The 26,061-nt window shown below is 34.0% G+C and overlaps 3 protein-coding genes across 5 annotated transcripts; 2 read left to right on the top strand and 1 right to left on the bottom strand.

Annotated features, from left to right (window-relative positions):
* The first annotated feature begins 72 nt into the window (after nucleotides 1-72).
* Nucleotides 73-9,034, top strand: LOC149730795 (cGMP-dependent protein kinase 1-like). Its single transcript, XM_089883994.1, has 13 exons — nucleotides 73-963; nucleotides 1,234-1,317; nucleotides 2,792-2,905; nucleotides 3,228-3,335; nucleotides 3,399-3,563; nucleotides 3,647-3,832; nucleotides 4,171-4,872; nucleotides 4,931-5,043; nucleotides 5,573-5,735; nucleotides 6,511-6,654; nucleotides 6,982-7,122; nucleotides 7,894-8,013; nucleotides 8,233-9,034. The coding sequence occupies exons 1-13, from the start codon at nucleotides 772-774 to the stop codon at nucleotides 8,377-8,379; spliced, it is 2,379 nt and encodes a 792-aa protein (XP_089740120.1). The 5' UTR covers nucleotides 73-771; the 3' UTR covers nucleotides 8,380-9,034.
* A 314-nt stretch (nucleotides 9,035-9,348) lies between these two features.
* On the top strand, nucleotides 9,349-12,981 carry LOC149730794 (monocarboxylate transporter 2-like). Of its 3 annotated transcripts, XM_089884039.1 has the most exons (10): nucleotides 9,349-9,527; nucleotides 9,603-9,706; nucleotides 9,839-9,982; nucleotides 10,046-10,141; nucleotides 10,360-10,787; nucleotides 11,120-11,220; nucleotides 12,198-12,321; nucleotides 12,419-12,545; nucleotides 12,598-12,692; nucleotides 12,754-12,981. In XM_089884039.1, the coding sequence occupies exons 1-10, from the start codon at nucleotides 9,427-9,429 to the stop codon at nucleotides 12,796-12,798; spliced, it is 1,365 nt and encodes a 454-aa protein (XP_089740165.1). In that variant the 5' UTR covers nucleotides 9,349-9,426; the 3' UTR covers nucleotides 12,799-12,981. The 3 variants fall into 3 exon arrangements, with proteins under 3 accessions (XP_089740165.1, XP_089740166.1, XP_089740167.1); XM_089884040.1 differs by lacking the exon at nucleotides 10,046-10,141; XM_089884041.1 differs by lacking the exon at nucleotides 12,419-12,545.
* A 38-nt stretch (nucleotides 12,982-13,019) lies between these two features.
* Nucleotides 13,020-25,956, bottom strand: LOC149730793 (endoplasmic reticulum transmembrane helix translocase-like). Its single transcript, XM_089883967.1, has 27 exons — nucleotides 25,672-25,956; nucleotides 25,225-25,356; nucleotides 24,989-25,137; nucleotides 24,641-24,713; nucleotides 24,364-24,519; nucleotides 23,858-24,046; nucleotides 23,239-23,433; nucleotides 22,823-22,949; nucleotides 22,471-22,608; nucleotides 22,062-22,175; nucleotides 21,534-21,619; nucleotides 21,010-21,112; nucleotides 20,562-20,647; nucleotides 20,118-20,213; nucleotides 19,658-19,771; nucleotides 19,192-19,317; nucleotides 18,921-19,020; nucleotides 18,494-18,606; nucleotides 18,270-18,368; nucleotides 17,792-17,882; nucleotides 17,238-17,400; nucleotides 16,700-16,857; nucleotides 15,965-16,161; nucleotides 15,200-15,339; nucleotides 14,433-14,538; nucleotides 13,660-13,803; nucleotides 13,020-13,299 (listed from the first exon to the last, which is right to left on the bottom strand). Exons 1-27 carry the CDS (start codon nucleotides 25,942-25,944, stop codon nucleotides 13,189-13,191), a joined length of 3,579 nt encoding a protein of 1,192 aa, XP_089740093.1. The 5' UTR covers nucleotides 25,945-25,956; the 3' UTR covers nucleotides 13,020-13,188.
* Nucleotides 25,957-26,061: the final 105 nt, after the last annotated feature.

Genomic DNA, 26,061 nt, shown 5'->3' with positions numbered 1-26,061 from the left:
CACATAACTTCAGCAGAAGCTATTAAAAACCTTATTGCCTGAAATCTTACGTTCACATACTGTAGCAGGAGTTTATACATCCTATGCTTACATAGGTTAACGTATTCATAGCCTACTAGTACAAAAGACTGATGTTTGTTTAAATAGGGCTCTATAGGCCACATTTACGATGTGGTTGGATCTTTCAGCAATATTTTTCTACATTAAACTATATGTTAAAAAATGTACGGTTAAACTAGCGGGCTTTGTTATAATTTTCACACCGGCGCAATAAGCTTCGGCCTGGTGCTACACTGTAGCATGGTAAATATACATTCGATGTATAATATTGACAGATGAGCTAAAACAGTAACGTAGCTTGGGTGAGGCGGAGCAGCGCCTTTTCCGCAATGAGAGGCCTCAGTATCGAGTGTTTGCTTTAATCATCGCTCTTTCGATATTTCTTTCGCCCAACGGGTTCGGTTTAGCCGAGTTAATTGGCTCAGAGACAGGTAAATATTTAACAGACCGTCCGCGAAGTTTATAAGAACGATATCCATTTATATATCTTTTACTTATTGCTCGGCGCAACCTAGTTTGCTTGGAACAATAGGTGTGACCTTGTGTGTGGAATGACATGACAGCGTGAGCAGAGTGTGGCTCATTGGTTCAACAAATTAAAATTTACGAGCAGTTCTAACTTTCATTGTCAAGTACACTTTACTAGACAGCACAAGAGTTACGAGGCTTCCGATGTTTTCTTAACTGTAATTAGGTTCTGGCAGAAGCAAAATGCCTTGCTGTTGGTTCTTTTGGCCGTGCAGAAAAAAACAAGGCAGCGATTTGGAAAGTGCTGGAAGATTTGAACTAAGTTCTGGAAACACAAATGGAGGATTTACACCAACAGAGGAAAACGAAACAGTTTTTGCAAGCAAAAACGGCAGTGGTCAGAAAAGCATCCAAAAACTGGAACAGGAACTTAAGGTGGTAACAAATTGTTTATACAATCTAAGCATTAATTTTATTTATTACTGTGGCTGTGGGGTTAGATGGGTCACTGTTGGCGTCTAAACCCTCTATATTTCCTTAACGTTTTTAAACAATTACCAACGCTTTTTTAAAATCGCGTGGCTACGTTTATATAGTTCTGTAAATATTCTTTGTTTACTATACTACATGAAACGACAAAAGCGAATGAAACCATATCCCATCTTACCCCACTTTCATATATATATGTATTTATACAACAATCAGGTACAAAAAGAAACCAAGCAACAAGTTTTACTGGAGTTGGAAAATGTGAGGATGAAATTGGAAACTGCGAAGGAAGAAAGAGAGGTATATAGTAGGGTGGGGGGAAGATGGGACACTTTGTCAGACGAGACCTTTTTTTAATTTTCTTTTTACGAACCCCCATTTAATGATAATCAGGAAAATAAGGTTACAGAATTATTCGACAGTATTATTACGACTTTATAAAACGCCCGTCAAAGCTGATAACTGTTTTTAAATATTAAAAAACATGTAAAATAGAAACAGTATACTTTGAACAGGTAAAAAAATGCGAAATAGTAAGGTGCTATTTTTTAATGCTCGCTAAATCATAGTAAAGCCAATGATTTTTTTTAGTTTGCGTGTGCGAACGATTAAACTAGTTTCATAGCTTCGTAAAACAACCTTGAATATTTCGTACAGTTTGATTTTGTCTCATAAACTAGTTTTAGCTTCGTAAAAAAACACTGAGATATAAACATGAGGAAAATAGGCAGGGGTCAATATGACTTTAATTTGAGATAAAAACAACAAAAAATATCGGTTTAACGTTATATATATGAAGTTTACATGGCAAAGAAACTAGCACAGCCTGTTAAACTCGGTAGGTTATAACTACAAGTTGCAAAATACTGCTAATGTAAATATATTTCAATTTAGGGTCCCATCTTCCCCCACATTGTAGTTTTGTATGTTTTCATTGCCAAACTTTGAAAGATTTGCTTTTAATTTAGTAATTTATACCTCAGGGGGTTTTCAACTATAAGATACTAATATAATAAAAATATATTTTTTTGAAAATATATTCGAAATTTGGTCATTTGCACTTGGTGATAATTTATAAGAAGTGGCTTGTGCCAAAAACAGAGTAGAAATACTCAATTTGTATTAAAAATAAAAACTTTATCAATAGTTATTAACTTATTATCAATGTTCTGTTATTACAAGTTCATATACATTTGTAGGGTACAATATTTATCCATTGATGTTCGAACATTACCCATTATCGTTCAAACAATACCAATTGTTGTGCAATAATATAATGTATAGGTGACATGTTAAAAACTATAGCAGTAGGGTAAGAAAAAGAATGTTTGGACCTAATTTTCAAAGCGTACAGTATTATTTCGTGTTATTTACGTATATTCCTATTTATAAGTACACCTAATAATCAAAATTAACAATGATTTTAAACTGTCCCATCTTATCCTGTGTGTTTTCGAATTTGTAAAATTTCACTTGTTGTGCGGATCGCTAAATAACTCCTCGTGTGTTTTATTATATTTTATTAAACTGGTGCCATTTAATAAAGGAATAATAGTACTAATTCGTGGTATTACCCAAAAATCGTCATTTATTTTGATTTTGGAAATATTTGGCAATATGTGCTTAAGAGTCCCATCCCCCCCCCCCCCCCCCCCCCCCTACATGATATATTTAACACAGAAAAATAAATTTTAAAAGAACAAATGAAAAACTCAACAAAGACACGTGTCTTTTCATATTTATACAGTTTAATTCGATTATATAAAAAATACAGCGAATGCAGAAGGTTATACAGAAACTGCGGAAGGAATTGCAATCAGCTAATAACCAGTTGGAAAAGAAATCTAACTACTTGCAATCTATACAAAAAATCACGGATGTGGAAGGGGTAGGTTGTTTTTACATGTCAGAAATAAACGACATATATATACCTCCAAATGAATGTATAATTTATTTACCCTCGTGTGGTGGGACAAGGACAGTTGTTAAATAGCACGGGTGTTCTGTTTAGTACACCTCGTGTGCAAGCTTATTTACGAGTAACAACGTATATGTAGCTTTTTCGGAGATTTTAATGACCATGATAGCGACGACGCGTGTGATGGAACCAGAGTACCTTTTTATAGGTTAGAGATGGTCGCTTATACCATTGTGTACGACCCGGGATGTCTGTTTTTTTTACTTTATAAGCATGTGTTTCTTGCTTTTAGAAAGAGACACATAAACGACGACAAGCGGTTCGAGGACACCATGCTACAGTTCCACCAAAGTTACAAAAGACAGAAAAAAGTCAACCGCTCAAAGATTTGTTGAAAAGGGTTAGTAAACTCTTAACATTAAGATCTCAAATATAAAGTTATATGGAAACTTATATGTGGCAGGCAATTCAACAAAACGATGTTTTATGCAATCTAAATGAAGATCAAATTGATGCAATGATAGAACATATGCAAAGAGCTCTGCCCTCGTCAAATGTATTTATTACCGAAGGAACGATCGGTGACCGTCTGTACGTTCTCGAGACTGGAGAAGTGGAGGTCACACAGGTAAAATAATATCTATGATTAATCATTTATTATATGCGGGTATAGGTCATTGAGTATTATATTTTCAATATTTATCTTTTTAGAACTCTAAATATTTATGCACATTGACTGCTGGGTCAGTGTTCGGTGAAATTGCAATCATGTACAATACGAAAAGAACCGCAACTGTAACAGCAACATCAGCAACTAAAGTTTGGATGCTTGAGCAAAGTGTATTTCATTATATCATGAAAAATGTGGCGGACACTCAACGCCAAAAAGTTATGGAAGTAAGAAAAATAAAACTAGCGCTGTTGTGTTAAATGAATGAATGATGAATGTGACCCATACAACTCGTGCCCGCTTACCAGTTAGGCTATCACGTATGCAACTTTGTAACTGTTTTTTTTTTGTATGGCTGACAATTAAGATTACTCATTAGTGGCCACTGGGTTGGAAGAATTGCCGTTAAGTAACTAGCCAAAGAACGCATATACGCCCAAAACGGTAGTGACTATATTTAAGGAAGGCGCGCTAACCAACATGCTGTGCCAAGGTGCCGACAAAAAAACATTATGACGTTAGTTTTTATCGGTATACTAATAATTCAACCAATATTTTCAAATAGGTGGTAAAGAAAATACCTGTCATACGAAAAATCCGTACAAGGAAACAGCAAGTGGAAGTAGTGGACGCTCTGGTGGAAGAAACATTTAACAGAGGCGACTACATTATTCGCCAAGGAGATATGGGAAGCAGTTTTTACATATTGGTCGAAGGAGAAGTAGACGTAACATCTACTGGCAATGCGTCAAGTGGTGGTGAGGGCAAAGGCGAACATTTTATTAGGAGTTTTGGAGCAGTAAGCTATTTCGGTGAAAAAGGTCTTCGAAACAACAGTGGGACAAGAGAAGCGAATGTGGTAGCAAAAAGTAAAGTCGTCAAGTGTCTCAGTCTAGACAAAAGTGTATTTAGCAGACATATTGGCGAACTTGCGGACAAAGATTGGGACGCTATTGATGAAAGAGCGTCCAGCAAAATTTCAAACCGGCCGTCAAACAAGCCGTCGAACAAACCCTCCAAAATGAAATATAGAAAATCTACTGATGGTAACTTACAACCTGAGTCACGACGTGGAAGCCACATTTCGACCTTAAGTACATTTGTTGAGCTTCCGACGAAACGTCAGAATCCAGAATACGAAAATATTCAACCATCAGATTTGGAATGTGTTGGTATTTTGGGCGTTGGTGGATTCGGTAAAGTGGAGTTGGTGCGCTTTAAACACGAGCGTAAAGATAAGAGCTACGCGTTAAAATGCCTCAACAAGGTACTACATTGGCATAAAAAAATAGTTTACATTTAAACGTATTCTAAAATCCTTACAGGCGGATTATGAAGGAACAACTCAAGAAAATTACCACATGTCCGAGATTGACATTATGTCGACGGTCAGATGCCCATTCATTGTTGAGCTGTATCATTCTTTTGAAAATGAAAGGTACCCTACTTGTTAAAGAATGTGTTTGCTAATTGAAAGATAAACAGACTAATCGCGTTTTAAAAAATGTGTTGGAAATGTACATTGTACCTATATCTGGTTAATGATCAAACTTTTATCCTCGAAGCTCGTGTTGGTCTAATCTTTTATCTGTTCACTTAAATGCGCAATGCAAACTGTCTTAAATTGGGTAACATATATTGTTGGTATAACTGAAGGCCCAAAATACTGAATTTTATATAATAGGGTGGGCTAAAGTAGGAGCGGGGTAAAATAGGACACTTCGGTTTCTTTCGTTTTTTTACGTCCTGTTTGGGACCAAACAAAGAATAGGTATAAAAGTATACACTATTGTATTTCCGACGTATGGGAACTCCCGTATAAAGTCTTGCCGGGTAGCAGAAGAAACGTCGGAAACACACTACTTTTTATTTTATACCAGAGGAGCCGCAAAAATATTATTATTTGTACTGTGGAGTAAAATGGGATACTGTTATCACCTACATCCCATATTTTCCTATTCTTTTAGGTATAACTATATGCTAATGGAAGCTTGTTTGGGTGGAGAGTTATGGACGAAGTTGAGTTTGCGAGGAAAATTCGAAGATCGAGAAGCAAGGTTCTATGCAGCTTGTGTAATAGAAGCATTGGAATACCTTCATGGCCATGGAATAGCCTACAGAGATATTAAGGTATTGTAATTTGTTGGACTTGTTTTTTGTCTGTTACGTATTTCGTAGCACAAGATCCCATTACACATAAATCGGCAGGATTAGATTCACAGAACTTATTACAGAGGCATTATGGTATGAATGACAAAAAGTGTCGCGTTATATAATATATAGTTCTGGGGGTAAGATAGGACACCTTTAGCACATAATATCTAAATATCCTGGTTTAAACATTTAACAACGGTCTATGGAAGTCGTAAGAGTATAGCCATTACAAAGAACACTACCGAGACTAAACGGCTTTGACAATAATTGAAACGATATATTGTATGCATAGGGTGCTCGACTGATATAAAATACACCTAAGACTAAAGGGCTGTGACAATATTTAAAATTGACTTGCTGTCAATGCACAAGCTATACTCGACTGAAATTTCGTAACAAAACGTCGACTCATTTTTCAAGACAAAAAGCTGTTTCTGAGCTTAATCTATTTGATGTTTATAGGCAACCTCGTTGTCCACACACATATATACCAGTCAATATGTAACTGAGCAGTTATATAGAATGCAAATAACGCTGTGCCTTCATTGTTATAGTAAACAAAGGATATTTACAGAATTAATATATAACCGAATCCTCGCTACTCTAAAACAGCGTTATTAAATGTTAAAAGCATATTTAAAAAACATGGGTTTATAGTGCTAATAATAACCCATCTCACCCCACAGTACTATACAGATTTATCCCAAAAAGCGATTTTGTTTTGCATTTAACTTGCATGTTATTATTGCAGCCAGAAAACTTGGTATTAGACCAACACGGTTACGCGAAGTTAATCGACTTGGGTTTGGCGAAAAAGATGGAAACACACAGTGAGAAAACATTCTCTGTGAGCGGAACTGCGGCTTACATGGCCCCTGAAGTTCTACTTCATACTGTAAGTAACAAATATTCCTTTTCCTACAGTATTTTCTTACAATTTTATATTTTATAGTGTAAAAGCTATTTTTCCACACCGGTTGAAAATAACTTGTAATTTAAGTACCGAATGGGAAATCCCCTGAAAGCAGTACACAATTTTAAGTTAAATTCTACGTCATCAGTCATCAATCTTGTTTAACATAATCACCAATTGGATAATTTAAAAGATTCAAATCACATTGTATTTCTGTGATTGTATGTATTTAAAGTATTTGAACTAATTTATTTTATATTTTGGAAAATTTTGAGTTTACAAAACTTTAATTTGCAACTACATTTTTAGGGCCATGACATGTCAGTGGATTACTGGGCACTTGGAATTTTAATATTTGAATTCCTTGCTGGCTATCCACCATTTAATGATAAAGACCCTGGAAAAATGCATTTGCAAATCACGAAAGGCATCGAACGAGTACGATGGCCTGTAAGTGTTGTAAAAATTTCTGTTTCTTTCTGCTTAGACTTTGTGACTGGATATACATTTATTTATGTATAGTAGGGTGGGGGAAGATGGGACACCTTTAGCACAGAATATCGACATATCCTGATCGTGTATTAAACAACTAACAACGGTCTATGGGAGTTGTGAGGATACGGTTTTATAATTTTTTGAAAGTTGTTTGTTTACTACCAAATTGGATGAGAAAATAGAATGAATAGGTGTCCCATCTTCTCCCACCCTACTGTATGCATAGTATTATAATTACTAATTATTTTTAGCATATCAATAGGGTATATTTTATTGCCCTGTGGCACAGTGGTGTGTGGTCTTTCCTTTTACCTACACACACGAGAAGAACATTATAAACATTTTAAGCAAGACAAAGTATCTTAGCATTGTCACGGGGCAAAGTCTTTCAGCATTGTTTATAAATGCAAACATTGTTACACATGGGTTACAGGAAACAATCAAGGCACACAGACTTTACCCCAGCGGTATAGTCACATGACAGAAATACCAATCTTTATACATTAGTTTAATTTAGACAATTGTATACATTAAATATCTGTGCTCAAAGCACACTCAACTTCTTGACGGCTTGCACCACTACCATTGTTAGCCTATGTATTTATAAGCTTAACAGCGAGATTGTTTGCTAAAAAATGTTATATATTAATTAATAGTTGTGAAAACATATTAATTAATAGTTGTGTCATTCTAAGGCCTCGAAATTTTAAACTTGTTATTGTTTAGGAACAAATTAGAAGCAATGCCAAGCATATCATCACAAGTCTTTGTCGTCTTAAAGCTGCCGATAGACTTGGAAACTCATGGCGAGGGGTAAAAGAGATTCAAGACCATATGTGGTTTGGGGTAAGCTTGTTTGCTAGAAAGTTTCTAAGAATTTTCTTCTATTTTTTTGAAAGTCAAGCTGTATCATTGTTTTGAAAATGAAGCCTTTACTTAATAAAGGAATGTGTTTAAAAGATAGTAGATCAATCGTGGTATTAAAAAATGTGTTGGAAATGTACATTGTACCTATAAATAGTGCATTTAAAAGCCTATTTTAGTATAAACATATGTTTTAACTAGGCTTTCAATTGGAATGACTTACGAAATTGGAAATTAAAAGCCCCTATTATACCCTTTGTGGATGGTCCATTCGATCTTGGCAACTTTGATAATTTTGACCAAGACTTCGAAGATACAAAGGACAAAAAGGATAAAAAGAAAAAGTAACAGAAAAATTACAGCTGATTTTATATGTGGCTATGCAAAATGGGGGATTGAACAATAGAAAAGTATGTTTGGATTTTCAAACATAGATGAATAATGGCCAAGGCTGAATTTTTGAAACCAGGACTTTTAGTTAATTTAAATAACAAAGCGTTTTAATTTATTCAAAAAGGGTAAAACGTCTTATAATGTGATTACAGTAAACTTAAAACAAATGTCAAGCTTTTGGAACAGCAATACGTCGGTTTTTGAAAGAAAACCAGCCCTATCACATACATTTATTATCAAGGTCAACATTTTCTCAGTGTTATATCTTAGTTAAAGTATTAATTTACAGTTGATGTACCTGTGGTTCCATTACATGTTCCAATTAATGTTTTGAATTGTTTACAATTTGTTGTCTACTTTACATGTTTGCCAGTTTGAAAAACACACACTAAACTCGTTTTGTTTTTAGCATTGTTATAAAGCATATACATTTTTTTCTATTTATGTACTTGTATGTTAATGCAATATTTAACTGTTCTTCCTAGAATGTCGGTACAATTTTTACTGTACTGTCATAATGTGTATTATAAGTTTGGCTATATTGATGCAAAATTCTTTAAAGAAACTATACAAGACCAAATGTCTTTTGTTAAATAAAAGTTTGAAACAGATTTAATGCAAAGCAACTGCATGCTTTCTTCAGTAAGCAGTATTAGAAATTTGATATATACAGTTTTGAGCTGTAAATGGAAATAAAGGTATGAGCATAGCAACTTTAGACACACGTTAAAAATTTTTCAGTTAAATAGTTTGGGAATTTGCCTTGCGTTTAAATGTGTTGCGGGTTTAAAAACAATACAGATGCGTTTTTGTTGTTTATCTTGAACAGACGGGTCAAACGCAAACGAGAGTGTTGAGAAAAAGTTTTTAATTTGGAATTAGAATCTTTCTTCTACTGCTCACAGTTTATGAGAGACGTTTAGTTATTGTTCTCACGTTGACCCATGGCGAATTCATTAGGTACTTGGCTTTAGTCTGTACAGTATTGCATCTGTTTACAATATGGAGAAAGAAATACCGGGACAGCCATTGGAAGGCGGGTGGGGATGGGTTGTTGTGTTATCAGGTGCTATCGTGTATGGACTGGTGTTTGGATCAGTAAGGTAATTTACTAATTCCGAGCATGGCTTTTCCATGAATGTTTACTAGTTGCAAAGTATAATATGAGAAATACACAGATGCCAGAGTGTTCTGTTTGTCCCTATCATGAATGAATTTGAATCTGATTACTCGAATGTAGGCTGGGTTTCGGCAATATTAACTGCTGGATTGGCAATTGGCGGTAAGTATGGTTGCTATATTTAGTACGATGATGCAATGCGTTTTCCGCACATGGATATGTTCAAGTCAGCAGTACTAACTACTAGGCGATTGTTAAGATCGTGTAATCAAATATAAACAAAGCTGTTTTAAGGCATGATTTCTGCATCCGTTATGGCAAAGTTTGGACATCGTTCTGCAGTTATAATTGGCGGTTTAATTTCTGGTGCATCGTCTATAATTGCGTCGTTTTCTACTTCAGTCGTAATGCTGGTAATATTTGCTGGACTGCTACAAGGTATGTATATGGATGAAGCAATAACGTTGTGTATCTGGTAACAATGCAAATATTACGTTATAGGAATTGGATACGGCATCTCTTTCGTGGCAACGCCGGTAATTATCGGATATTACTTCGCAAAGCGTAGATCTTTGGCTACAAACTTCGCCAGCATGGGTATAATGATGTTGTTCGTTTACTTAAGCCAAAATAATAGTCAATGTATTTAGCGAACCGGTTCTATAATCTATTTCTCCAGAGAATTAATTTCCGCCCAAGGCTGTTTTAGTATTTCTTCGAATTAAGTAACATTGATGTATTAGGCTATTAGGTTTAGTATATTCATGTTGTTTTGTAACGAATCTATCAGCAAGTGAAAATTGTTTTATTTACAGGGGGGTCTCTTGGAACATTTTTAATTTGTCCGCTAAACGGACTTTTCGTTGAACAGTTTGGCATACACGGATACTTCTTAATCATGGGGGGCCTCTATTTCAACCTGTGTGTCGTTGGATCGCTTATGCGTCCCCTGGAATTGTCACGTTCGTTGGCGAAACCAAAAGAACCGAAACCGGCGACCGAAATGCGTGTGATTGAAGAACTGTCACCTGGACGTGACACAGACGATATAGAAACCGATGAGATTCTGACTAAAGAAGATAATACAGAAATCTCGGAAGAAAAAATTCAAATAGAGCGGGAAATATCATTAGGAAATCTACTTAAAAAGAAACCCTTCTTGGTGTATTGCATTTCACAGCTTGTGTTTTTAGCGGGATTTCTCACCTCGCAGCTATATATTGTACCTTACGCAGAAATTGAGGTAAGTGTACAACAGTGATATGTTGTAATTTTATCACTTGAGCAAATTGTTACTACGTATTTTTCAAATATGGAACGCTTCACGATTTTGCGTGTTTTTGTATTTGGACAAAACACTTAACAGCATTTGCTTCAACCGAGTGGACATTAACGGGTTGTCTCAATTTTCAGCCATGCAAAAAAATATATTATAAACGTTACATAATATACGTGGTAACTCGTAAGCTGGCACTAGGTAAATAACCTCCGTGTTATAACGACTGTTGTTGCCAAGCAATGATAAAGCAAGTTACATTCAATCCTGAAAATGTTTAAACTTTAATGCTGTTACAGGTACAGATCCCATCGGTCAAAGCTTCTCTTTTGATGTCTATCGCAGCAGCAGCTGAAATTGCATCAAGAGTCGTGTTTGGTATTCTTGGTGACATGAAACGGTAAGCGAGGTAAGGTGACAAACTAGTTGCCTGTAGTTTTCCATTAGCTTTTTGGCCTCAGTTCTTAGAATGTAATAGGTAAATGGCCGGCTATATAACGTTTGCATATCTATAGTTTTGTATAATCTATTGTCTATTTGCCATTCGTTCGGCTATAGCAGTAAAATTTGCCCGGCTGTGCAGCCCAGCTTTTGTCTATAGTTTTAAAAAATCCATTGTTTAATTGACTTTTATTTTAAAAGAATGGCAGTAAAATATAAGTCCCCGGCTATGAACAACGTTTTGCTATAATAGCTTTGTAACATCCATCGTTTATTCGCCTTTCATTCTAAAAGAATGGCAGTAAAAATTAAATTCCTGGCTATGCATGACGTTTGCCTTTAGTTTTGTTAAAACCATTGTTTATTTGCTTTTCGTTCTAATAAAATGGCAATAAAACCCGGCTTTGTATAACGTTAAATGTATTGTATAATAATGCATATATATATTTGCAAAGCGAAACTTCGGGGTTGTGTATCTGCGGGTTAGCGTTGAATAATTGAAACTGTGTACAGTATATTGTCATTTGTGAAAAAACATTGGTTATATTGGAATAGATAATACTCACAAACGTTATTGTAAAACGGGACGTTCAAAATTGCAAAACAGATATACGTCTTTCGCAACGACATATGATGTAGTAGTGTGGGGTAAGATGGGACACCATTAGCACATAAACCCATATTTCCTGAACGTGTTTTAAACAATCAACACTCGTAAGAAAAATTCTTAATACAGTACATACAAAAATACAATCAAGACTGAATATATGACAAAAATCTTTGAAGCCTTATATTTGAATGTAAAACCGACAGTCGTTATAACATGAATTTTCTGTTTTATACACCTCGCGCTTACGAGTTTCCATGTATGTTACTGTCTTTTGAGATGATCATTTTTTGGATTTTCGTCTTTATTCTTTATTATGTTTATTCCAGTATCAATCGAGTTCTTATGTATTCCACCGTCCTACTGGTGCTTTCTGTCTGTGGTATCTCCTACACATTCATGAAATCCTTTGAAAGTCTAGCTGTGGCAGCAGGTGTGTCGGGTCTCTTTCAGGTAATAATACAACGCACAGACGCGTCCAGGCTTTGCATTACAATGTACGTAAAAATGACTACTTAAAATTAGACAAACACAAGCCTTTTTGCAACAGGGCGGATTTTCTGGAATTTCAATCGTGATTCTTGCCGACTTAGTAGGTCTCCAGTATTACGGCATGGCACTTGGCTTGAGTACAGTTATAAATGGCATCGGAACACTTATAACGCCACCGTTAGTCGGTATGAATAATAAAATTCTCCATTAATTTAAGCACTAATGGTATATTTCCAGGGATGGCGGTCAATGCGACGAATAGACCAAGCACTGCATTATATATCAGCGCAGGTTTGTTGTTTATAGGAGCAATACTCACGTATACGATACAGGTAATGCTGTGTAAAGATAACTGAAACATCCCAAAAATAAACTTTTATTTTCTCGAAACAGGTAACGATTGTACTTCAACGACGACGAACGAGACGTACGATTTAAAAGAAGAACAGCAACAAGTTCGCCACGCTGCTTAAGATTTGGTTGATTCCTAAATAAACAAACCAGCATACCGTTTTACCCACAGTTTAATAACGTTTTTTCATTTCCGCACATTTACCGTCATATGGCTTTGTTTTATTTGAGTACTGCTTTCTACACAAAATACACAATACAAATTGTAAATCTGATTCTAATTTACTTTTACAATTGCACCAAACCGCTTGCATATAACTTTAATATTTATTTCACTTCTGAACCGCACAACACATATTTTTTAATTAATTTGTCTATTTTATAAAGAATAGCGATAGCAACTGGACAGAACCGTCACAAGGCAGCAGAAATCCGCTTTTTCTTCATCCCTCTATATTTGAACCAGCAGAATATATATTACCACAGCTTTCGTAGTTTACCTGTGCCAAGGACATACCGAAGCGTACGATCAATGGACCAGGTAGAAAGCAATATACCTGCCACAACTTGTAGGACGATCATACGGAACTGCAGACAGTTTATAAATTTTTAAATCGATTGTAACTTTAAGTAGAAAGAAAGCTATAGTAAATTAGTAGGGTGGGGTAAAATGGGAAATTTTACTCTTTTTCGTCGTATTTAGTGGTAAACAACAAAAGAATCACAGAATTAAAGACTTAAATATAGGTTGTTAATTGTTAAAAACACGATTAGAAAATATAGGATTAGCTTCTAAAGGTATACCATCTTACCCCACAGGACTATTTACATTATACAAGCTTGCATGTATGAAACAGAACACCTGTGTTAAAACGACTGTCTATCCACCATACGAGGATAAAGCAAGATATATTAATTCATTTAAAATATATAGTCAACTATACGAACCTCATTCTCAAAGTGTACGATTTGGAATTGATCATTTATGTCTGGAACAAAATCGGAAACCAGCACCAACATAAATGCAAAGGCACCAGATAGACTGTATAGTAAAGCTTTGTTCTCTAGTAAGCTCTCCATAAATGGGTTGCCCTGTTAATACAAGCGAGACATCAAAATCATATTAAAAGGTTAAAATTTTTATGAGTGAGGTCCTCGACGAAGTACGTCAAAGACTTTTTATCACAATTTAAACAATTGGTATTTTTTATTTTCTAGTAGTATTGTTTTCTACCAGGCGTATTAAGAATAAAAAAGCCCTTCCAATAAAAACTAAGCATTATTGTACTGGTTTGGTCGGCCATATAGAGAGATGGTAGGGCATATTACGTTAATACAATAGTCTAAAAGCTTAAAGGCCAATGTAAAATGGCTCACGATTCAGGAAAAATCAATTAAAGCATTTCATGAGCATTTAACGATGACATTTGACATTCTATCAACTTTTCTCTGTCTGCTGTGTTTGGAACTGATCCGTGCAGAATCAAATGTTTAAATAGAATTTAACACGCACTTACAAATACTGTACATGAGAATAAACCATATTTTGTCTTTTCAATGTAAATATTTTTCAATCTTCACTACCATATTCAAAAAGAAAAAGAAAATTTATAAATATGATTATTATTATATTCTATTATTGTTTAATATATTAATGTTACATACACTTTAAACTATTGTTTCTAAACCACCTTTTTTCATACAATGTAGAAACCACTTACCCGATAATTGACTCCGAAAGTTATAATCTGTGTAGCTAAAGACAGTACGTAAACTGTGGAGTTTAGAAGGTTTGCCTCAAAATCAGCTTCAATATCAACATTGTCCCTGCATATAGAATATGATAAGTATTGCATTAAACATAATACAAACTGGCACCGTGCATAAAGTGCTTGCGTTGTAATGATAAGGTACAACCTATTTCAAAGCTTGGTTTATTTACAATGAACCCAATGAATAATTGGATTAACTCCACGGAAAGAATTAGTTAGGGAAAGGCATAATAAATGAAACAACAGTACACTACATGTATTTGTGAATTTGATACAACTGATGGATTAGTGGTTATATCAAGACATGTAGCATTCACAGGCAAATAATGTCTCGTGTGACAAAGTGCGTGTGTGATGTATACACATACAAAGACAATATTCGTCTAGTAAGTAGTAACTTAACAATACTTGGTTAGAGGGTCAATTCTGTCACTATTGTATGTGTAATTATTCTTTAGCAAGAAACTTAACGACAGTTGCTTCAACCAATTGGCCACTAATGGTTTTTCACTGCTACAAGCGACACTTCTTAAATAATATTCAAAATTTGTTATAATAATTGATAAAACAACAACTAGTAACCCCTAAAGTTAAACATTTGGTAACTCATTTGCAGGCACGAGGTTATAAAACAGAACACCCACGCTATAACAACTATTGTTGGCATGCTATGCAAGGATAAATAAGTTACATTTGTTCATTCAGTTAGGCCTCACCTTGGGTCTCTAGCTTTGGCTTGTGAGACCAGATAGTAGAGAGAATAGAAATGGATGGAAAATTGGCAGAGAATTGTTAGAATTGTGTATGAGTTGAATATGTTTGGTAACGGACGTTGTTTGGAAAGAACTTTCAGCGGCTAAATTGGGAATACGGATATTAATTCTAAATAGAAATAAGTCTGCCATGACTCAGAAATTGTTTTTTATAACTTACTTGTAAATTAAAATTTGTTTTCTATAACTTACATCAAGAATAGGTATAAGATATTAAAATCACAATCACCCACAAAGCTGCATACTTGGTAACTCTTAAGCGAACATAGGATGTATAAAATAGGACACCGGTGTTATAACAACTGCATTTAGCTGACTAAGTTTAGATAAGTAATAGTCTTTACTAATATTAAACAGTAGGGTGTTTCCTTTTTAATAAAATGCATTGTATAAAAATGTTTGAAGAATCTTTTAGCAGCTCATCTGGTACAAAAACCAGTGTACTTGTGATTTTTCATCTGCCATAGGGCAAGATTTCATCAGGATAAAACATTGAAAATAACTAGATTTTTATACCAGATGAGTCGCTAAAAGAATAGTTATTTTGCATGGTAGAATGTAAGTAACAAAATATGTTTTACTAAATCAGAATTTTTTGTAAACATGTATTAATCCCGGTCTAAATCCTAGAACTCATGGTGTGCCACACAGGGGGATCTCACCCAAATAGAATAGAATAAACATGTATTAATAAATAGGAATATTAACCTTGCTTCTTGATACAAAGAGAAAGCAACCAGCAAGAAGTAACCCCTGCAATGTAGCTTGACTGTCAGAAAATTTGACACCGTCAAGATATAACACACTTTGGCTGTAAGCTAAGACCAATGCGTTGAGTGCTAGAATTTTGAACATTTGCAACGTTGTGACCAAAGTACATCTGCCTTGCTTGATGATGTGGCATACTGTGGAACATAATAAAGTTAAAGGCTAGATAGAGTTGTAGGTTTAGCAAATACAGTAGTATTACTGTGGGGTAAGATGGAATACTGTTAGCACCTAAATCCCAAATTTCCTGATCGTGTTTTCAACAATTTTAGCAATTCTATAACTCTGTATTTTTTTATTCTCTTTCTCGTCACATTTGGTAGTAAACAAAGAATATTTACAGAACTATATAACCATAGCCCTGTAACTCTTAAAAGAGGGTTGTTAATTGTTCAAAAAACGATCAGGAAACATGGAATTTTACTCCTTGTGGTATTTGATGAGTATAAAGTGTTACAGTGTCGTATAAGATCGTTTATCTTTATTACAGTTTACATCAGAAGGATATCACACATTGTGTGTGTGTTAGTTTTACCAACGAGTTAATAACGAAATTTCATTTGACAAGTAACAGGTTACTCATTAAATACTGTGTGTCGATGTGTGCATTTTGGTTTTACTGACAACTTAATATCCACTTATAAAGACAGAAGGTCACAACATACACATACTTACTTGCTAATATGCTTGTTAGCTTGTATGAAAATGGAGCGGCAATGCTCGCATCTCCCATCTTAACAACTTGCGATTCACTTTCCATCTCGTCCAACATTTCTTTCAGTTTTTTTGCTCTTCTTGGAACATTACTTTGTCTCTGTTGTTGTTGCTGCATACTAATAATAATAATAACTTTTGTTTGTCTTTTTTTTTAATTACGGTGAAAATTTTAGCAAAAATACAGGGTGTAGGGACAAAACAACATTGTGTAAAACACTCAAGTATATTTCATTCACCACATTAATTAATAAGGTTTCCTGCGTTTGGCAACTATGAGTATAACTATATTTTAACAATTTCAACCAAGATTTTACCCTGCTATTAGGTGTCTATATAAACAAGCAGAGCCAAAGTATATCACATTCACCACATTAATTAATAATTATTTAGGTTTCCTATGTTCGAGTGTCACTACAAATTTCACTAAAAGCTAAATTAATGTTTACTTTTGCAATTAATGTAAATAATATAATTCTTTACACAAACTTAAACAAACCGATTCCTTGCCCCTCTTGGTTTGTCCATTTTATTTTTTCCTTTATTTCGGTCATTTTCACTTTCTTTTTCTTTTTCATTTGATATTTTTCTGTTTTCATGTTTATCTGATTCTTCGTGTGGTTTTATATTCTTTCCCGGTGCATTGCTCAATAAAGCAACACCTGTATCAAAAGATGAATACGTTTTTTAGATATATTGTTGATTTTTTAAATATATCTATATATATTTTATACATTAGTTTTAAAAGGTGAATATAACTTTTTATCTATATATATATATATATATATACTTTTTTTAGTTTTTTCTTTAATTCTGATAAAAAAGAGTATATTTGCAATAAATAAATAATGTAAAATCATTCAACAACAAACACTAACTACAGTGCTAGAGACAAAACACACATTGATTTGCATAGCAACGAAAAGTGACAATTTTTTATATCTACAAAATGGCAGAAAATATTCAACTTAGCAATATGATCTTTTATTATTTTACCAACAAATTTATTGGGAATTGTAATTATAGCAAACGCGTGTAATTGAACTAACTTACCAACATGTGCGTGTTTAAGTGCACCAACATCATTCGTTCCATCTCCACACATCAACACGTTTAATCCAAGTTGTTTAAGTGAAGTAATTATCTAATGTTGAATAAATGATTAACAAAAGTGTAGCTTAAACCCAGCGGTCACTAATGGGTTGTTTAAATTGTCGACCACACAGAAAAAATCACCCACAAAGTTACATAGGTGTCGTGTGGTAACTAGGCCGGCAGAAGGTGTATGAAACAAAACAGCTGTGTTGTACTGACTTTTTTCGCTATTGCTTTATACACCTTGTGTCCGCTTACGAGTTACCACATTTGTAAGTTTGGGGTGATTTTTTTATGTATAACCCATTAGTGATCACTAGGTTGGAGCAATTGCCGTTAAGTGTCTTGCCCCAAATACATTGGCCACAGCAGTGACTGGTCTTGAACCAGTAACCTCTGTGTTAGAGGCAGACACAATAAAATCAACTTTACCAACCTGTTCCTTCTGTTTAGGACTAACTCTTGCAAATATTCGAACATTTGGGAGAATTCTTCCAAGATATTTTTGATCAAGATTTTGCAAGTGGGACAGACCCTAAAATAATATTCATAAAATTATTTGGAAAAGTCTGATAAAATAAACAAAAAGAAATTAATCTAGAAACAGTGTTTAAACACACCATACCAAAATATACATAAAAGTTATTGGTTATTACTCACGTCTCCCGTCATGCACAGATTGTAACCAGATTTAAGCACAGCTTGCCAATCTTTGGTGTCCAAATCATAAACATCTTGGCAATCAATTGATTTCCAAACCCATTGTCCATTTTCTAAAAAAATGTAAAAACCGTAAACTTAATATAGGGTGGAGTAAGATTGAATAACATTAGAAGTTAAACCCTATATATCGTGATGGTGTTTTCAACAACTAACAACGCTCTTTTAAAGTCGTGAGGATTCAGTTATATAATTCTGTAAATATTCTTTGTTTACTACAAAACGGTACAAGAAAAGAGAATATGTCCCATCTTACCCCATCGTACCGTATCATAAAATAGCCTAACTTTATATTAAAAATGACTGATTTGGTTAAAATGTTAGAGTTCTAGTATTAGGTCTTCAACAGAAGCGGAATAATACTCACCAAGTTGCGTGAGTATAAGACAACCCTCTTTTCCGCAGAATCGTAAAACTTTCCCTACATGACATGCAGTCAATGGGTTGTCTCCTGTTATCATAGTAACCTAAAAAAAATAAATATTTAATGATAAAACATTTTTTTTAACCTGAACAAACACTTATTTAACAATAAAAACCGGTTTTTAACCAAAAAATAAATATTTAGCAATACAAAAACACGTTTTTAACCTATTAAATATTTAAGGATAAAAACACTTTTTCAACATATTACACACATGATGTGAAGCATGACGGATTTCTCGCATGACCGACTTTGAGTCGTGCTTCAGTGGACTTGAAACAATGATAAAACCAACGAAAGTTAAATTTTTTTCGACATCCTCTCTTTTCAAAGCTCGGATCTATTAATAAGTGAAATTTTATGGATCAGTTATTTTCTGTTGAAAGATTTAAAAAAATCACAAAAACTAACCGCTATAAACGTCCTGTGAAAAAGAATCAGCAAGGTAAAAACCTTACCTAAACAGTTGGCCAACAAAATATAATAAGAATACGGATATTCCATTATATAAACTCTATGCCAACTTACAAGTTACCACATATATAACTTTGTGGATATTGAGGAAATTCAATTTTAAATATATGTTTTGTTTTAATCAAGAAAGAGTATTGCTAAATTATTGTAAAACAACTTTAAATCCTATGCAAATCATACGCAAATCATATTAAATAATATATTACATCTTGTGACGAGAATCCTTTTCCAAGAGTCCGAAAACCAAGAGCAAGAACTCGTGCTCCTCGTTGAGATAAACTTTGATGAAGTAAATCATAGTTGGATGGAATATCTGAGAACTGTTGGCAAAATGAATGAATTAATGTAACTTAAATATACGCTAATAAAGAATGTAGACAATTTAACTTGCTTTATCCTGTCGGTAGGACAATGCCGGTCGTTATAACACAGGTGTTCTGTCTCATACACCTCCTGCCAGCTTACTAGTCACCAAATGTAACTTTGTGTGTGTTTTTTTCTGTATAGCTCTGTGTCACAATATGAAATATTATACAATACAATTTGAACAAATACCCCAAAAAACTGTATATGTGATAAACGATTTTCATTTTTTGGGTGAAAAAATGCAAACACACTAGTTTAATGCGCACAAACTTATGTTTGGTTCAGCAACAGTTCACCCACCATTGGTTTAAGTGTTTCAGCTGCTCCTTTGATTGTGACATGATAAATAAGATCAATGGAACCAAATTCTTCTTGGCTGACAATAACACTCATTCTCTGAGTGAAGAATACAATTGTTTAGTTTGAGTATGAATGTACCTTGCTTTATCTTCGCATGGCCGAAAACGAAAATGGGTATAACAAGGGTGTTCTGGTTTTATACACCTTATGCCTGCTTTCGAGTTACCACATAGGTAACTTTGCGGGTGATTATTATTTACATACGGCTGGCAATTTAGATAACCCAATTCAACTCTTTAGTTTAATGTTATTATGATTCTTATTTGGAATTTTATATTGTTTTCTTGCAATTTTTAATACAGTTTGAATATTTATACTGAACTTTGTATGGAATTAAAGCTCAAATCTAAAAAAAAAATTTCAATATAAAAATGGCAGCCACACCTTTAAAAGTGAACTGAAGTGAAATCTTTGGACAACTTTGAGAGGTTGGAATCCAGGAATCTTTCTTTTGGGAATAATCACATCTCCTGTAAAGATTTTAAAAAAGTATTAATAAATTTGGAACAATTTTTTCCCCTAATATTTTTAAAAAGGTTTAATAAACTAAAACATTTTTTCGCAACAACGTGTAAGGCTTTTATTCAAATAGACCAAGCAATGCATACAGTTAAACTATATAAAACTAAATAATTAAACAAAAGTTTAACTCTATTTAGGGGTAATGGACCAGCTCTGGCCTAGATTCTATGTCCTGTGACATTTCTCGCTATAGGACCTCTTCCATATAAAAACAACACTTTACTTGCTGTTTTGAACAACAGAGAACATATAACCATATATACACAAAAACAGAAATGATCATATTATAAATTTCTACACAACTACCAACCTTTAGTAAGTGTGCAATCAACTGCTTTCAACATTGCTTGTTCTAATGGATCACCAACTAATTCATCATCCATGTTCATTAAAGCATGGCATGTGGCAAGGACCTATCAATTCAATTAATGTTACACTCCTATAAGCATTAAGTCATACTAAACAAAAATTATACAGGTATAACATCAGAACCCATAAGTATAACATAACTTCTACACGTAGCAACAACCCATATATTAAAAATGTTGCATATGGCATACTAAATAGATATCTAGATTAAACATACCATCATAACATAACTTTTATTTATTTATTTGAATACAGTAGTGAAGATCAGGTTAATTAATACAACAACAAAGAGAAGGAAATCAGTAACAAAATGACAGTCGTTATACACACGCTGTGAGCAAAAACTACTATGAAGTTATTAATTAACCTAGGCAATTAAAAAAAATTTTTTTTAGCAATATCGTGTCATTTCTTATACATTGGAATAATCATTTTGTTGCTAAAGCATTTCGTAAAATGAATTACCTTCTGCGTATCAACAGGTGAATTTGTAACCTCACATAATTCATTAAAATTATCCACATGCGAAGATTGTTCTTCAGAACAAATACCTGGAAAACATAATCTTATTAAAGCTTTTTCCAACAAGTAACTTCATTTTTTTGTTAATGAATAAATAAAACTTATTTACCCTTGGGTGGTGAGCAAGGACACTCGGTATACTACAAATGTTCTGTTTCATACACCTCATGCCTGCTTATGATTTACCATGTATGTTGTAACTTTGTGGGTGATTATACGCTTTGGGATGTTTTGATTTTATGTATGGCTGTAGGATAATTTGACAAAACAACCCATTAGTGACCACTGGGCTGAAGCAATTGTCGGTAAGTGTCTTGTCTAAGAACTTGTACGCCCACGATGATAACAACAACAAGCCTCGAACCAGCATTCTTTAGGTTAGAGGGAGGTGTGCTAACTATTGTGCTTTGGCAGAAGAGGCTCAATTATATGAAAGTGTTTAGTTCTTATTAACAGCAATAACTTGCTCACCTGCAATTCCTTCAACCACTAGTTTATCACTTGTAAGTGTTCCAGTTTTATCAAAACAACAGATATCTATTTTCCCAGCAAATGGAATACGAAACGGCTCAGTGCAGAATACGTCTGTAAAGCAACATGAAACAATTATGTCCAAAATGGTCAACCCTTTTAAAAGTTAATCAGTTGTTCATTACTTGTATAATAACAACATGAAATTGACAATTATTTTTATATTTTACGACCCCCCCACCAAAAAAAAATGCTACAAGAAATATGCAAAACAACACCAATGATAAAAAGAAAAACGCTTTAATACTGAATCAAAATCATTGCTGTACATTGCCGACACTCTAAAACTGATGTACAGCCCCAGTTTTGGAACCTTTGCTTAAAAAATATTTACAATTTATAAACTTACGTAATTTTGAAAGAGCAAGAAGGGAAGAATTGACAGCGAGCGAAAGTTCTATTGGAAGCTCAGGGGGAACTACAGATGTTAAGATGAGGACACAGTTCAAGATTAATTTGTAACGACTTCTGTTTGGATCAGCACTCCCTGTTAAATATATCATATTTACAAAATGCAAGATCAAACATTGTAACAGCGCAAACCATGTGTTACAGACTTACAGCCGTCCTTTTCCATCCACGCGAGGATAAGGCAAGTTACACTCATCCACGAATACAACTGATTATTTGCAACTGACATTTTTTGTCATCAATTTTTTAAATATGGCTAATACAGCAAGTAAAATGACTTGACCACTCACCCACAATCCAAACATAAGAAGATGCAGCTATTGCAAACATCAATAGAAATAGTATAAAAGCAAATGTTTCTAGATTATTTGCAGTTACTCTCTTGACACCAAACAGAATTGTGCGAAGCAATTTTCCCTGAGAAGTTTTTATTTAAGTTTAATGTTAATATTGTACTTGACAAAACAAACAACTCAAGCTAAAGGTTAATCTGATAACAATAAAGTATTTAACAGAAATTAAGTAAAGTGTATTTAAATTGATAACCATTGTATATAACAGGTATTTTTTATTTATAACCAAAATTTGTGTATTGACATATGACCAATATTTTCAAAATGTTACCGGTTTTAAGTTATCCTTACAAACATTGTCAATGGACAAAGAAAAGTAACAAATTTTCTACTTTAAAAACTATTTAACAAACCTGAGAAGTATTGAAGCCAGTTCTAAGTACGAATGCAACGCATCCATTATCTGGTGGCCTGGAAGCTCCCTCCTTTGCCCCAGTGCGTGGGGGTGGGTCATGTTGTACGATACGAGTACCCCCACTAACTACATGGACACGTGAATGAACGGATAAATCAAGATTTTTTTCAGGATCTACATTTTCTATTGATTCCTGCAAAAGAAATGACATGTATATATATATATACATTATATATATTTCATTTTAAAAAAGGGCAAAACTTTGAGTATTTTTGGTCTTAAATATGTTTTTTAACTGTCAAGAGTCATCAGAAACATTTACATAAACATAACTTCTATGGCATATCACAGAATTTTCTACACTGCATTTAACAGTAAAGGTTTTTCTGCATTGTATTAATCATTACTGGGCCAAATCTGGCACAAGTCCTAGGTCATCTAACAAGAACCTCACCCTTATAGATTAAAATAAACAGTAAATATTCGAATTACTAAGTTAGGTTTGTTTCATAGAAACTTTGTTTTATAGAAAAAGGTGTCTAACTGTCTGCCTCCCCTGCATTTTAAAAAGTTTGGTGCCTATGCTTTAAGGTTGTTTCTATAATATTTTTACTAACTTTCATTTGAGGTATTGATTCTCCGGTCAGCATTGCTTCATCCACGATCATTCGTCCTCTCAGGATGAGAAGATCACAAGGAACATGTTTCTCCTCTCCAGGAACAGAAGATGACCTTGTGAGGGAAATGATGTCCCCAGCCACAAGTTCATCACTAGGTATAGGCCGCCATTTTCTGCAGCGAAACACCTGAGTACACATAGAATAAACGAATGAACGTTTAACCTGGTGTGGTGGGGCAAGGACAGTTATTATAACATGAGGTTTTGTTTCATACACCTCGTGTCAGCTGTTGAGTTATCAGGTTATGTAATTTAGTAGGAAATTATTTTTGTTTGTGTTTTTTTTGTGACTTTGGGCAAGACACCTAACTACAATTGCCCTAACTCAATGGTCACTAATGGGTTGTCAGCTATACATTAAAAATAAAAAAAACTCAAAATGTGGGTTAATTTTGGAATTTGATTAAAAATATTGCTTTTGCTTTAACGGACAGAATCACTTACATTGATAGGATAAGCTTTGTTTCCCATTTTTCGTATCTCTGCCATATTTCGTAGTTGTTGCCAAACCAATGAAGCTTCAAATGTGACGAGCATGAAGAGAGTAAACAGGGAATAATACCAATACTCATCTAAGCACCACAGACCAACACAGAACACCTGGGAATTAAAAAATATATCATTTTTATATGAAACTATGGTTAAATAGCTCATTTTCAAATTTAAAGTGTTCTATTGCTGAAAAAGTTAATAACTTGAAGGAAAGTAATTTAATTTTTACCTGGAACACAAAAAATGGGGCGGTAGCTCTTTCTTGAAAGAGTTCTTTAAAATCAGGAATGATCATTGCCATTCTGTGATAACAAGATTGATGTTAAACCAAAAAACTCTGTATTAAATACAAGGTTTAAAATAAGAGGTCGCAATATGTAAATTGTAAATAGTTATTAAGTGTAACAGTATTTGTGATTTGTTTTTTGTCTAAATTATGATACATTGTTACAAAGCATATGGAAAAAAAACATTGCTAAATTCGCCATTTGTGACAGTAAGTTTTTGTAACAGTTTTGCAATACGTTTTTGCTGCTAATTTGTACACTTAAATAAACCAAGTTGCATTCATATTTACTCATTTTTTCCATATATTTGCTGTGCAACTTCATATTCCTGTTCCGTTTGAAATCCTTTACAGTTTTGATAAAATTGAAACCTTTCTTCCACAGGAAAAGATACAGCCTCAAATCTCTTCTTTTCTTCATGATCAAAAACATAAATCACCTAATTGAAATTAAATTAAAATATGTATCTACAGACATAGACACAACACCTATTGACGAACTAAAGCTTTAAGTAATAATATAAAACCTTTTGAAATTCCAACCATATTTTCTGATCTCCATTCCCATTTACTGTTTTAAAAATTGGAACTAATTCCACTGAACCATTGTGTGGTGTTGGAACAACTTTCGCAAAGCTGGAAATGCCAGGTGAAGAAACCTACAAAATGAATGAATGAGTGTAACTTGCTTTATCATCGCGTGGCCAGAAAATGACAGTTCTTATAACATGGGTGTTCTGTTTCACACACCTTGTAACCGCTTATGAGTTAACACGTATGTTACTTTGTTGGTGGTTGTTTCTTTGTATGACTGACAACTCATTAGTGAACACTGGGTTGGAGCAATTGCTGTTAAGTGTCTTGCCCACAATGGTAGTAATGAGCCTTGAACCCATTACTTTTGGGTTATACAGGTGCCCACTATCCACTGTGCAATGGCACGCTTATTATCGTAATACATAGTACATCATTACCTCAGAACAAGTTAACCAACACCTCCAGTGAACTGACCAAAAGCAAGACAGAATTGTGAGTGCTTGAAGCAAAAATATGGCTACAGCAATAATAATACCATACTCGTAGTTTTCAGTGTCATAATTTTTGGTTAAAAAGATCCCTGCACATACGTATGCTACTACGTAAGGTAGCAAATACCCATGAAACCAGACTGGACGTTTATTGTACAGAGTTAGTTTATGTACAAGAACATCTTTAATAGGTGATACGTTCATTCTAAAAAAAAGCATAAATGTGGTTAAATAGTATATTTCCTGAACTAACACTTTTGTTAAACTTTTATGCCTGTGCAAAAGTACAGAAAGGAAGCAAAGAGAAATATAGATTCACGTGTCTAAATTTCTATA

Source organism: Ciona robusta, chromosome 9 (genome assembly GCF_009617815.1).
Source record: "Ciona robusta chromosome 9, ASM961781v2".
NCBI lineage: Eukaryota > Metazoa > Chordata > Ascidiacea > Phlebobranchia > Cionidae > Ciona > Ciona robusta.
This window is presented reverse-complemented; position numbering and strand designations above follow the sequence as displayed.

Coding starts and splice junctions, on each gene's coding strand:
- LOC149730795 (XM_089883994.1), top strand. CDS start 772: ATGCCTTGCTGTTGGTTCTTTTGGCCGTGCAGAAAAAAACAAGGCAGC. Junction 6,655..6,981: donor CTGAAGTTCTACTTCATACT/GTAAGTAACAAA, acceptor CTACATTTTTAG/GGCCATGACATGTCAGTGGA. Junction 8,014..8,232: donor AAGACCATATGTGGTTTGGG/GTAAGCTTGTTT, acceptor TGTTTTAACTAG/GCTTTCAATTGGAATGACTT.
- LOC149730794 (XM_089884039.1), top strand. CDS start 9,427: ATGGAGAAAGAAATACCGGGACAGCCATTGGAAGGCGGGTGGGGATGG. Junction 9,707..9,838: donor TGCTGGATTGGCAATTGGCG/GTAAGTATGGTT, acceptor AGCTGTTTTAAG/GCATGATTTCTGCATCCGTT. Junction 9,983..10,045: donor ATTTGCTGGACTGCTACAAG/GTATGTATATGG, acceptor ATTACGTTATAG/GAATTGGATACGGCATCTCT.
- LOC149730793 (XM_089883967.1), bottom strand. CDS start 25,944: ATGCTTTTTTTTAGAATGAACGTATCACCTATTAAAGATGTTCTTGTA. Junction 18,607..18,920: donor TCTTATACTCACGCAACTTG/GTGAGTATTATT, acceptor ACATTTTTTTAG/AAAATGGACAATGGGTTTGG. Junction 16,858..17,237: donor CCAAGAGGGGCAAGGAATCG/GTTTGTTTAAGT, acceptor TATTATTATTAG/TATGCAGCAACAACAACAGA.